This window comes from Natator depressus, chromosome 26, assembly GCF_965152275.1.
Source record: "Natator depressus isolate rNatDep1 chromosome 26, rNatDep2.hap1, whole genome shotgun sequence".
Taxonomy (NCBI): domain Eukaryota; kingdom Metazoa; phylum Chordata; order Testudines; family Cheloniidae; genus Natator; species Natator depressus.
The window spans coordinates 6338086-6351183 of record NC_134259.1 but is presented as its reverse complement, the minus strand read 5'-3'; the positions used below and the strand labels follow the sequence as shown (position 1 = coordinate 6351183).

The 13098-nt window shown below is 49.3% G+C and overlaps 1 protein-coding gene across 2 annotated transcripts in view; it reads left to right on the top strand.

The window, feature by feature from the left end:
- The first annotated feature begins 1702 nt into the window (after nt 1-1702).
- Nucleotides 1703-13098, top strand: part of PEBP4 (phosphatidylethanolamine binding protein 4) — a 200378-nt gene continuing 188982 nt past the window's right edge. The window contains exons 1-3 of one of the 2 annotated variants that reach the window (XM_074940340.1): nt 1703-1808; nt 4472-4617; nt 6895-7027. In XM_074940340.1, the coding sequence (XP_074796441.1) occupies nt 4478-4617; nt 6895-7027 (273 nt within the window). In that variant the 5' untranslated portion in view covers nt 1703-1808; nt 4472-4477. Of the gene's footprint in view, nt 1809-3074; nt 3182-4471; nt 4618-6894; nt 7028-13098 lie in introns of those variants that run through there. The other variant, XM_074940339.1, reaches the window with a different exon arrangement.

Genomic DNA, 13098 nt, shown 5'->3' with positions numbered 1-13098 from the left:
GGCTAGAATTTCCCTTGATCAGCACATGCAGCTCCCGCTGACCTCATTAGTCATTCCACCAGTTATACTGGGTAACCAGGAGCTCTTGAGATTAACTCCTGGATTACAGTAGAGGATGAGAATGTAAAGCCTGGCTGTGCAGTGTTTGGTCATGCAAGCAGGCACCTTGACTTCTGTGGGAAAATAATTACTCGCCTGAATTGGTGTTTGCAGGATCAGGGCTCTAATTATAGGGCTTGCCCATCCCTGAACGTGGGAACGCTGTGCGATTATTTGGATGGCTCCCATTACATTCCTGGTTCCTCTTCTGTTGGTGAACATGACCTTCTCGCTTGCCCGTGCTCTCTCTGCATGCCTGTAACTATTATGTTATGATGGCTCATGTGTTGTAATACATATAAGCAAAAACACTGTCAGCTGGGATTGACACCGCCAGAATCAATTAGCCAGCTGTCTTTATTGCATGGTGCACCCTACAAATAAATGTCTCAAGACTGGATCCTTCCCACTTAACTTGGAGGCAGTCGCTAGGGGATGTAGTAATGCAGAGATTCACTCTTCTGGTTCTTTCTAGACATGCGCCCTCTGCAATTAAGGTGGGGGCCCCAGAGTTTGCCAGTCTTAGAACGTATGCCGAAAGCCTTCTCACAACCTACTGAGATGGGAATAGGGTTTGCTCAAACCTGGGCGAGTTTGGGATTTATGTAAATGGGGATCTGGGATTGTCTAGAACAGGGGTTCTCAAACTGGGGGTTGGGACCCCTGAGGTGGTCAGGAGGTTATTACATGAGGGATCGTGAGCGGTCAGCCTCCACCTCAAACCCTGCTTTGCCTTCAGCATTTATAATGGTGTTATTTAAAAATGTGTCTTTAAATTTTATTTACAAGGGGGTGTGATACTCGGAGGCTTGCTATGTGAAAGGGGTTACCAGTACAAAAGTTTGAGAACCACTGGTCTAGCGACTAGAACAAAGGAACTGCAATCCAGGATTTGCCCAGAGTGGGGTCTCTCAGAGCTGTGGGACAGGGCGTTTGAGATTCCTGGGTTCTATTCCTGCTCTCCCACTTGTTACACTGCCTTGGATCAGTATCTTAACCTCTCCATGTTTCTGTTTCTTGGAACATAACCCCTGTCTCCATGCTCCCACCCAGGAGGTAGGTAAGTGTTTGTAAAGCACTATTGGATCCTCTCATGAAAAGCCCTATAGAAGGGGTAGCATGTAAAATACGAGGTGCATATTGAACTGGGGGACACCACCTACAAAATGACTGGTCACCCCAGACTGGTCTCTCACTCTAGGAGTTGGCAGCTGCCCTTTTCCTCTTGGCTATTTGCCTCTCCTTGCATATATTCTCTCTCTCCCATCCCCGGCTTCCAGTCTCACCCTCTGCTCTCCTACTGAAGAAACCAGGAGCAACCTAAAATGTACCCTCCCTGCTTCCTCAGCTGGAGATAGAGGACAACTCCCTCTAATGTCAAGATCTTCCCAGAAGGAAGCATATCCACTAACCCTCATTGAATACTCCGTGCCCTCCCCTTACCCCACACACAAGAGAACAGGGAGCCAGAATCGGAACCTGCCTCTAACTGTCAAGTCTGAGATGACTGACCGTTGCAAAACCCATTCGGCTTCAGCTCCTGCTTCCCTGCTCCTCTCATTTTCCCTCCCTGGCACCTGCTAACTGTCACTCTGGCCGAGCACGAGGAATGACTGAGGGTTACAAAGTCCAGCCCACTGCAGTGTTTATCCGCCTGCTTGAGGCAGATCAGTTCCCTGCTCCAGCCTGGCCTGATTCTTCTGCTCCAGGTAAACTGCAGAGATTTGGGGGGCGGGCTATGACCTGCTTCGGGAGAGGGGGCTTTGGCAGGGCAATCTCCTCTCCCTGTTTGCTCCCTAATTCTTCAGGAGTAACCAAGAGAGGCAGAAACCCAGTTAGGTGCTCCAGAGAAGGGGAAAGACACGTGTAAGGAAGGCCAACAGGAAAGATAGACTCATGCTTAACGCGCTTAAGTGGGACTTGTATCCAACTCCTGCTTGGCCTTGGGCAAGTCACTTAATCCTAGTCCTCAGTTGCCAGTCATCTGCTTGGCTGTTTGTATCCATTGCAGGCTCTTGGGCGGAGACAGTCTCTTACTGCCTGTATGTACGACACCTAGCTCAGTGGGGCCCTGTTCTCTGGTAGGGCCTGTACGGGTGCATCTACGTTGCAAAAGAAGACCCAGGCCGGCCTGGGTCGGCTGACTTGGGATGGGGGGGCTATACATTTGCAGCATAGATGCCCAGGCCTGAGCCCGGGCTTTGAGACCTTCCCCCCCCCCCCCCCCCCCCCCCAGGCTCCAGCCCAAGCCCAAACATCTACACTACAGTTTTATAGCCCCAGCTCGAGTCGGCTGGCCCCAGCTCTGAGACCAGTGGGTTTTTTTTATCGCTGTGGGGTTTTTTATGGCAACGTAAATATACCCAAAGCGTCCTACCACATACAAATCCATAGTTCTCCTGGAATAAGCACTCTGACCCCTTCTTGATTTACAAATTTTGAATAATGATACGGCTCCACTGAAGGCTTAAAGGTGTCACAACCCCTCTGGTGGGGGACAGGCTCTGCCTAGTAACTGGAGGGAATCCACTTCGAGAGGCTACGGTGGAACCGCTTGAAGTGAATTAGTGTGTGATTGTTTAGAATGGGAGCCCCAGCTGTAACATCTTCCTGGCTTCATAGCTTATAAAGCCAGAAAGGCAGCGTGTGGTCATCTAATCTGACTTGCCTAGCACAGGTCAGAGGACTTTCTTGAACTAATTCTTGTTTGAACTAGAGCAGAGATCTTAGTGTGTGGGGGAACCTCCAACCTTGATTTTAAAAATATGCAGAACGAATTCCTGTTTGTTTCCTAGGTCTCTATACTGTGCTCCTGGCTGAGGCTCCAAAGCCCCTTCTCACTCAGCGATGAGCTCGGGGCGGTAGGAGCTGGCTAGCTGCGTTGTCCATGGAAATTGTTCTCTGTAGTTAAGTGCACTCATTTGAACTTCTTGGGTGAAATGAGGCCGTGTTTCATGCAAACCTCCCTCCTCTTCCCCCACTCTGCGAAGCTGTGCTTCAGTGTGTTACAAAAAGCAGCAGGGAACTCGCATCACTACTCAGAAGAGAGAAACCTTGGTTTAACCCTGGCTAGTACTGCAGAGTAAGGATGTCTGCTTTGATCACTGACTAGCCAACAGGGTGTTGTCCCTCAGGACGCGCACTCTCTGAGCAGTCAACTCTAAGACGCGGTACATATGGATGGGGACTAGGCACTACTGTAGTACAAACAATACTCTGGAGGCCTGGGTGTGCTAGGCACTGTGTATGCATTGTGAGAGAATTCCTGCCCTCAAGAGCTTACAGTCTAAAAGGATAAAACAAAGGAGGGGTGCAGGGGAGGCAGAAACAGAGCCAGGCTTGTACTTCGGGGAATCAAATCCAGGTCTCCTGACTCCCAGTACAATATGGGCCAGTAGATGGGATGGTGGATCAGAAAGGAGACCAGAACACTATGTCTCCTCTTTCTGGGGTTTTCTGGGTTCAGCCCAAAACCCCATCTGCTCCAGCTGCGTGTGGGTTGGAGCTGCAGTATTTATTCAAATATGGAATTCAAAATGCAAGAACTGCCGTGCTAGGTCAGACCAATGGTCCATCTAGCCCAGGATCCTGTACCGGCAGAGGCCAGTACCAGAGCTTCAGGGCAGTGTAGCAGGCTGCGTCCATGAATGTGTTCAGGAAAATGTTGGTAGATCCATTGCTATAGCTGCATGACGCTGGAAGAAAGGACGACAAGACCTGGGGGAAGAGAGAGGGAGTATGGCCTGGGGGGCATGGTGAAGTAGTGGGTACACTTGAATTGAGTTTGCATCAGGTACAGCAAGGGAAAGCCACTCGCCGTCCTCTCCCTCCTCAGTACCCAAAGCCAACGGCGGAAGTGCAGCTGATTTAATTTTTTTCTGAGGTCTGCTCAGTTGCCTGTTCTACAAGGTAGCAATGGGGCCCTCCGAGGAGCAAGGCCTTCCTAAGGGCGAGCAGCAGATAGCCTGGCAGGAGTCCTGCCTTCCCTGGCGCTGTCTGTCATTAGTAAATGCAATTACCCTCTGACATAACCGAGATTTAAATGATGTGGAATTGGCAGAGGCAAAAGTGATTTGTAAGAATGGCTTTACTTTGTCTGCAGCTTATCTCCAGGACTAGATAACGAGCAGGGCTAAGAGATGCAGTGGAAATGCTCACACTGCCAGTGAAATAGCAAGGCAGCTGCAAACAGCCTTGCTGAAAGGGAGATGAGGTGCGTGCTCTGGTGGAGGGCTAGCTCTTCAGGAAGCCACTGTACTGCACTCGGTGCCAAAGGGAGCCTGCGTGTGGGAGGAGAGGCCTTGCTGAGAAGGTCTGGGGTGCTGCTTTGCCAGTGGGAAGCTCTAACCTGATGTCCCTTGGTCCCTGACAGGTCAGGATGAAGCTGCTGGCCGCTGTGGTGCTGGTTGCAGGCCTGGTTGGCGTCGCTGCCTGGGGAAGTGAGGCCTTCGCAGGGGATGAACAGATGGGCACCTGCGTCTTTGAGAAGCTGACTGGACAGGACTACAAGTTCTGCAGGTGAGCAGCTTCCACTTGTTGCTGTGCTCGGACTTGCCAGTGCCCTGAAACACCATGTATCTGGGGGGCCTGTGGAGAAGCAGCCTGCAGGTCCCAACATGCTCAGGAATGTAGGACTTGCCATTCCAGATTGACCTGATAAGCCAGGTATCCTCTGGCGGCCAGCTGTAGGCTAAGCTCATATGTCAAAGAAGGTAGTTCCCCATGCAGTGGGTCTCCATGTGTAATCCTGCACGCAAAGGAAGGGAAAGGACAGTGACCCTTCCTGACGCTTGTGGTAAACTAATGATGCCCTGAAGCATGAAATCTGATGTCCCTTCTCTTTCGGTCTGCAGCTACAAATGCTATTGGTCGTAATGTTATCCAGGTCCTTTGTAAATCTGGTTTGTAGCCTCCTAGTGTAGTGAATTCGAGCCTTCGCTGCATGGCGGGGCAAAGCTAAATCCCTTGTCTGTCTGCTCTGATGTTGACCTTAAGTTCTGACCAAGATAAAGCACAGGCCACTGGGACTTCTAGTCTTTGCGTTATTTTATGCAAGGTTGGTCCTTGCATCCTCACCTGGTCACGTTTGAGTCATTCCTTGACCTGTACAATACAGTCAATTGTAACTTTATTTTGTATAGCCTGTCCCGCAAAACGCTTCACTGTCTCAAAGATGAAGATAGATAATAGCTAGAGCAGGCTTAAACCCCCCGTCCCCCCCCAAACATGTTTTTCTTGTGGGGTTTTTCACATTGTTTTCTAAAGAGCTTTTTTGCAGAGATTTTTGTTTTGAGGAAAGGCTATTCTTTTTTTTTTATTTTTTTTTTAAAAGAATAGCCAGGGTAGGGGAGAGACCTTGGAAGCAAAAGAGAAGGCATCAAGGTTGTGGGGAAGTAACCCACCTTATGCCTCCTTCTAACAGCTGCTCCACTGGAGAATAACAGGCCACTAATGTTACCAGCTAACAATGGTGCCCCTTCGCTCAGGTTGTAGGAGATCTGTGGTTTTGGTGCTGAAGGGCTGTGGCTCAAACTCTGAGGATTTGTGTGGGGTGTTGGACACAGAAGCCCAGCTAGGAGGCTGGTAGTAGACAAGAAGGGACAGTGCATATGTCTTTCCTTTTTATTTTTAATGGTATTACTAAGGACTTTTGCATAAAAAATAGCATTTCCATTTTTCCATGGTGAACTGAAAGGCTCTTTTTAAAATCAACTTAAACCGAGCTCCCAAATTATTAAAGTCAGTGTAGACTTAAACTTGCTACTTATTAGTGTGTTTTATCCCATCTCTGATTTCCTCCCACATGTCGCAAACAAGAACATCTTGCTTTGAACTCTCCACCTCTCCTGCCCTATGTGCACAATCGTTCCTGTCTCGTGCATATATTGTGGATTCACTCAGCTTCCCCCTTGGCTGGAGGATTTAACCGCTCCTCTAACAAGGTTCATGTCAGCTCCAGCTAATCTTTAGAGCAGCCCTAAGCCATGCCATCTCCTTTCTGTTGATCTGCAGCCTGCATAAAGGCATGACCTATAGTTCTGATTATAGTGCAGTTTGTTGTAGGCCCATGACAATGGGCAGTTCCTCTGTAGTGTTACATGACGTGATAAGGAAAAATGATTCAGAAGTCTGCCTTGGGTATTTGTGGCCCTTGGAACCGTAGCATCAGAGTGCCCTCTGATGATGGTGCATTTTTAGCACCATTTTACAGATGGGGAAAAGAACTGGGGCACAGAGAGATGAAGTGACTTGCCCAAGGTCACACAGGAGGCTTGTGGCAGAGCAGTGAATTGAACTGGGGACTCCCAAGTCCCAGACTAAAACCTTTAATCGCTGGGCAAAGGAGAAGGGAAGCATGTTCCAGCCAGGGGGACTCCGATCGCATCTCTTGCTTTTGTGCACCTTTGGGAAATAAACCACAACGGAATCTAGCACAATGTTATGAAACTTCAATGATCTGCTTCTAAGGACAGGTGGGCTGGAATTTCCCAGTTAGGGTGGGCAGGTACAATAGGTGCTAACGATGTGCCAAAAGGTCTCTGAAGATCACAAATGGCCAAGTGCTGGGTTTTACATCTCAGATCCCAGCTCAGTAAAGCACTTCCATTGTGCTCTGAGAGATGAACCACTAAGGGAAGGCTCAAGGGGGCTGAGAGTTCGCTTTCCTTTCAGTATCATGGCCCTGGTTTAAGGACCTCAGAAAATAAGAGCTGATTCACTTCCCCACAAAAGCAGCCCTACACACCACAGTCTCACCCAAGTGTTTCTCTCCTCCTGCCCCTTATTCCTTTCCAGAGGGGACTTGGAGGTTTTCTACCCAGAGCTGGGAGATGTTGGCTGCACGTACATCCCCAAGTGCAATCACTACCGGAAAAGGATCAGCAAGGAATGGCGCAGCCCAACGATTGTGTATCCACAGGCTGACAAGGTAAAGCCTCAATCAAGTCCCTTCTGTGTAGTTGAACTGAGCCATATCGAACAATCTGTGGGCTTTTGTCTAGGTATTTGGATTGTGGATTAACTGTGGACAAATCTCTCACGTGATCTTGAATCACAGTTTGCCTTAAATGGGAGGCATTTATTAGAGAAAATAGCTACCACTTATAGATAGGCACCGACAGGCTTCCACACAGCTCAGGCTCCGGCCTTGTTTCCCAAGGACCATACCCCTGCCTGGAACTCCACACTGTCCACAGACTGTAGTGTCTGAATAATACACTGCAAGGAAGGCGCATAGTTAGGAGACCATGTCCTCTGGGAATCGGGGAACAGGAATTCAATCGTCCTGTTTTCTTAAAGGACAAGAGCTGTCTTTACACTGGGGAGCCTAATTTCGTTGTGAAATACTCAACCACATATCTCTAGAACGTGAAGTTTTTCACTGACCCCCCCTCAGCACATGGGATTGTAGCTAGTAATCTGTGCTCTGCATAAAACATGCTCCCAGGGAGGGAGCTAAGTGGTTGGTGTTGAGCCCAGACAGAGCATTAAACTTGGGCGCTCTGCGGATGCTGCTTGTGTTCTGGAAGAAAACCAGCTCTTGCTTCAGCCAAGCATCAAAGTGCAGCTGAGATGCATTGGGTGAAACAGGAGATTCAGATTCTGGGTGGGACTTTGGGGGGAAAAAAAAAAAAATTCCTCATTGGTCTCTGTCTGCGTCTATTGTCTTCAGTGGAAAAAGCCTCCACTGGGCGCATTGGGGGCAGAGGTGGACCAACAGCTGAACATATACCCAGTGGACTTGGCCCTGGCATCTTCATAAAAGTGCAATTCCAGGGCTGTTGGACATAAACGTCAGATCAAATGTAACCAGAGCTTCTTTTCTGTAACTTTTCAAATTCACGGACACTAAACACGGACTGCAGCTCGGCTTGCTGCTGCTTGGTTTCCAAATTCCCGAGCTCTTTGGGTCAGATTTCACTTGTATTGATTTTTGAAGATAACTGCTCAGCTGGCTTTTCTGCCCAGTTATTTCGTGGATGGCTGAAGCAATTTAATGTCGGACTTTCTGGTTGTTGTGGAAATATAACGGGGAGTGCTTGCGAAAAACCTCACTGTCGGTCTGCACTTCAACCATGTGAGTTCTCGTAAGAGCTCAGGTGTGGGTTTTTTTTGTGGTGGTTTTTTTTTGTGTGGTGGGTTTTTTTTGTGGGTTTTTTTTTTGTTTGTTTTTTTTTTTTTCTGTTTTACAAACATGATTTTAAAGGAAATTTTCTTGCCTGTGTTACTAGTGTCCTCTTGGATTATTAAATCTGACCCCTTAAACAATTTTCTTTTTATTTCTGGAGCTGCTCACTACTTGTATTCCACTGCTGATGGATAACTAAACTAGACTGTTACTTAAGCAGGGTGAGGTAATATCTTTTACTGGGCCAACTTCTGTTGACCAAAAGAGACAAGCTTACACATAGCGCTTCTGAAAAAACAAGGAAACAAAACCCCCCTTGGGCTGGTCAGTTCCACTTTGGAGTCTAGTTGGTGTCCCTTCCTGACTCTCTCTCCTGAACTAGTTCAAAGCTGCAGGATTTTGGTTGCAAACCAATTATCTGGCAGATTTTTAAAGTTCTCTGTTTGGATTAAAGTAGAAATGAACTTGCAAATAACTGTCTTTGGCTTGGTTTGGCAAAACTTTCTTTTCCCCCAAAACCGTAGTTTGGGAGCTATATTACTGGACCGTGTCCCTGACACTGTTCGTGCGCCACTGTCTTGTAAAGGCAGCGTTGGGTCTGATGACCCCACAGGCTGAACAGCCGGAGTGAACTGTGTACTATGGCAGCGGGTGGGGTGTTGTAGCTGTGCGTCGCTGTGGATTTTTTGTAACTTGTGCAAACCGGACCGTCACAATCTTGTAGCTTTATTAGCTATGGGGGCGCCATGTAACAATTGCTCCTCCAAGCATTTGTATAAAGAACAGGAGGACTTGTGGCACCTTAGAGACTAACCAATTTATTTGAGCATACGCTTTCGTGAGCTACAGCTCACTTCATCGGATGCATCTGTATGTGCATTAGCAAATGACCTCTTCTGCCCATCTCTGCACCGCGTTGGTCAGGCGGTAGGAGGTGTCGATCAGATTCAAAGACTAGCTCTTATTTCTAAATGACACAGCTTGGTGTAGCTGCCCCGGGATCTTTCCCCAGGCTCCTGTGTCCTGTCAAGGGGCACTTGGAGTGGCTGTACTGCAGTAGCAAGGGCTTTGGAAGAAGTGACTCTGAGCTGAAGTGGACCCAGTCCCCAAACCACCTAGGCCTAGGTGAACGCTCCGCACAGAGCGTAAGCCAGTTTTCAGGGAGAGATGGAAGGGAGTAGTTGTTCCATACCAACAGCAGCCCCTGCTGGCCCTGCAGGAAGCATACAGGCGTGTCTTGGCTCAGGCTGGCTCCAGACAAGGGGGAGAGGTGCTGGTGGTATCTGAAAGAGAACAGGAGGGAGGAAGGTTTAGGAGTGAGATTTGTTCTTGAGACCCATTTCTAGAATCAATTACTCGACATCTCCTTTAACCCAGTCAATGTCTGGCTCTTGTCGGAGGCCCTCTGCCAGCAGCAATCTGCCTGAGAGCCTCCTCTTCAGTCCCTATGGCAATCACGAACCAGCCTGGGTGTCGAGCGACAGCACATCCTACTACCTTGCAGGGGCATCACAGCTTGGGGTCCATGCTCGGTCCATCGCTCCAGGACTGGGAGTGCTCTGGAACTCAGTGAGGGAGCACCTGGTGTGGTCATGGATGCTTGGAGTGGCATTGATGGCGTCCGGAGTGAGATCTATCCAAACCGCCGTCTGACGGAAGATCACTGGGAGGAGAGCCATTGGCTGTCTGGAAAAATGCTGAATGCCTCTGGGCTCGGGCACGGGCACTGGCAGGGTGGGATAGGTAGGGGAAGGGAGAATGGAGAGGAAACCTATTCACCCCACTGTGAGTTCCTGGGATGGAGACCCTTCCCTAGGAAAGGGATTCACTGGCTGCTACGCTTGGCAAGCTAGAGGGTGTGAAGCAGGAAGCCCCTGTGGGTGGGCACTGGACAGTGAGAGATCGTGGTTGTCAGCAGCGTTGTGCATCATGACAGCTCTTGACACCACAAAGAGGGGAAACAAGTAACTTAACATGCCCCAGCAGTAAATTCCCTCTCCTCCTCTAGTTCTTTCCCACCTGTCTGTTTCGTAACCCAGCGGGTTAACCAAGCCTGCTTGGGGAATAAGCTACTTGTAGCATGGTAGCGACCCCTATTGGGCAATGGATAGAAGCGAAGCTTTTGCTTCCAGTGACACTCGTACTGTGTTGGCCGGATGCAGCTGTACAGGAACAAACCCCGAAGGCTTCATGACCAACTCAGAGGGTGGGCTGGGTTCAGCCAACCTGACCCAGCGCAGGAGCAGGGGGAACCGGAACCCAAGATCTGAATCTCTCTCTGATGTTTGAAATCTGATCCTGGATCCAAATGTTTGCAAATGGGCCCGATCTTTACATTGGGCCCAGGTCTGAATTTTGTGTCTTGCTCCCATCTCTGCTTTTGAACCACTTGGAGGACTGTCACCAAACAAAGCTTGATGGGTTTAATCCCAGACCTGGGAAACTTTGGGGTGAACCTGAATCTTGGGTGGGCTCTGAAGTGAATCCAAACCGAATGTTTCCCTGGGCCTGCCTGGGGGTATCCCTACCCTCCAAGAGGGAAGGGTCTCACAGCCTGGGCTCCAGCCCAAGCCCAGATGTCTGCCATTACACTGCCATTTTATAGCCCCCCCAGCCCTAACTCCGCAAGCCCAAGTGAGCTGGCACGGACCAGCTGCAGCGGCGGTTTTATCACAATGTAGACGTACCGAGAATGCCTTCCAGATTCTCTTCCATTGGCTCTTTAAACTGGACTCCTCAATTAGCCAGAACTCTTTAGGACCGACCAGCAGCAATAGCTTCACTCGCTCAGTCTCTTGGTATTTCCGTTCTCTAGCCGGGGAAACTAAAAGCTGGGCCCTGCTGAATGGGCCAAAGCAAAGTCAGCCAGGAGCCTGGGGGGCTATTCAGAGTGGTCCAGGAGCAGTGGGATTTGATTACCCTCTTCGTGGCCTGGGGCTGGTCAGACTTGAAGTAAGATACCATCCCTCTGCCAAGGAGACTGCAGCCTAAGGGAAGACACCGACCACATGCTGCTCACTGGGCAAGGGCTCTTGTCGTTATTCCTTGGGCATTGTCGCTGAAAGGCTTTCAAGAAAAAAGGCATCTTGAGGAGGGATTGGAATGAAGAGAGGCAGCTCCAGGCATGAGTAGCAGCAGAGAGGGGACACAAAGGTGCGATGCAGGCTGCTGGCTAGTTACGCAGCTAGGAGATCTGAGCTTCGCTTCCTATCTAGCCATAAAGGAGAAATAAACAGCTGAACGTCACCAGAGCATGACCGTCACTGCAAGCCAGCGTGTTTAGCCTGGTGTTTTTCCTGCTGCAGCATGTATGTTGCAAACCAGTAAATAACCTTGGGACAGATACCAGCGCTTCCAAACTTTGCATTGACTTTCTGTGGGTGTCAAGGACTACACAAGGCGCTCGGCTGTACAGAATCTTGACTCATGGTGTTTAAAGTGCGGCATTCTCCTTCTTCCGTTCTGCACTGGAGAGGTGGGTGTGGTACAGCACGTGGGGATGCTGTTGCATGAGAGATTTGCAAGCCATGTGAAGTGCTTGCTGTATTTGTAGAAGACTGCTAGATGGCACCATTGACCTTTTATTCTTCTTGCAAGCACTCCAGGGAGAATGGCAATGGAATGGGGCCAGGATGCTCGGGTTACTCAGGTAGCAAGTGCTCTGCGTTCTCTTATGACCACGTGGTCGGGACCTCCTGCTTGCCTCTCATCTGAAACACCACCTGAAGAATCACCATTGCTGCCCCAGAGTGGTACACAGAGGTCTCCCATTCTAATACAGAGCAACCCTAACCTTGCTTAGCAGCTAACAGGCTCTCATTGCAAGGTGACCGTCCTAGAGGATATGGTCTTTGAATGCAAGCAAACAAATAGCCACAATCCACTGATGCCTCTTCTTTAATACTTTTTCTGTATATCTGATAGAACACTGAGATTTCCCGGTTTCCCATTGATTACCGTGCCAGTCATTCTTTTCAGCACTGGAAACACAGCAGCAGATGGTGCAATCTTGAGATGCAACTGACACAGAAGAAACTTTAAGCTAGTACTCTAGGGTGGGGTTTACTGCACAGTTGATAAGCCCCTGGGTTGAGAACCAGTTTCACTGGCTACTTGGTGGTGGTAAGGAATCTCCCTCCATGTTGCTTGAAGTACAATTGTCCTGAAAAGAGTGTGAGTGAGTGTGTGTGTGTGTGTGTGGGGGGGGAACCCCTCAAGCAGCCATCATTGGCGTGTTAATATGCAGCTCTTACATATGGCTCTTCATCCATAGATCTCAAAGCACTTTAGAAAGGTCAGTATCGTGACTGGCATAGACGGGAAGTGACTTTCTCAAGGCCAATCAGCAGGCTAGTAGCAGACCTGGGAATAGAACCATTGTCTTCAGAGTGCTTGTCCAGGGCTCTTGCCACTAGGCCTCGCTGCTTAGACAAAGGGCCTGATTGAAGTAAGTGAGAGTGCACTGGTGTAACCAAGGCCAGAAATTGGCCTGCAGAATCTGGTGATGGCCCATGAGGAGCGAGGTCAGCTTGCACCTCTGATCCCAGGCTGAGTTGGTCGGATTGGCAGTTAAAGAGCGTGGGGTGAAGAATCTAGGTCCCCGTAAACTCGAGCAGAATTTGTCTGGAGTCACTGAGCTGCTGTTTCTAGCACCTCTTTCTCAGGGTGAGCTGCACTTTTAATGCTAGAATTGGTGGCATTAGAAAATAGAACCAATCCACAAAACCCCATTTAACCCAGCACCGTGGAAGATTGCTCCTCCTAATCTGGACATCAAGCCTGTTGGCTTCTAGTGTCCCCAGCGACAAGTCTTCAGTCTCTTCTCTTTGAGACACGACTCCACAGTTCAGCAGTTCTCACTGTTTGGACAA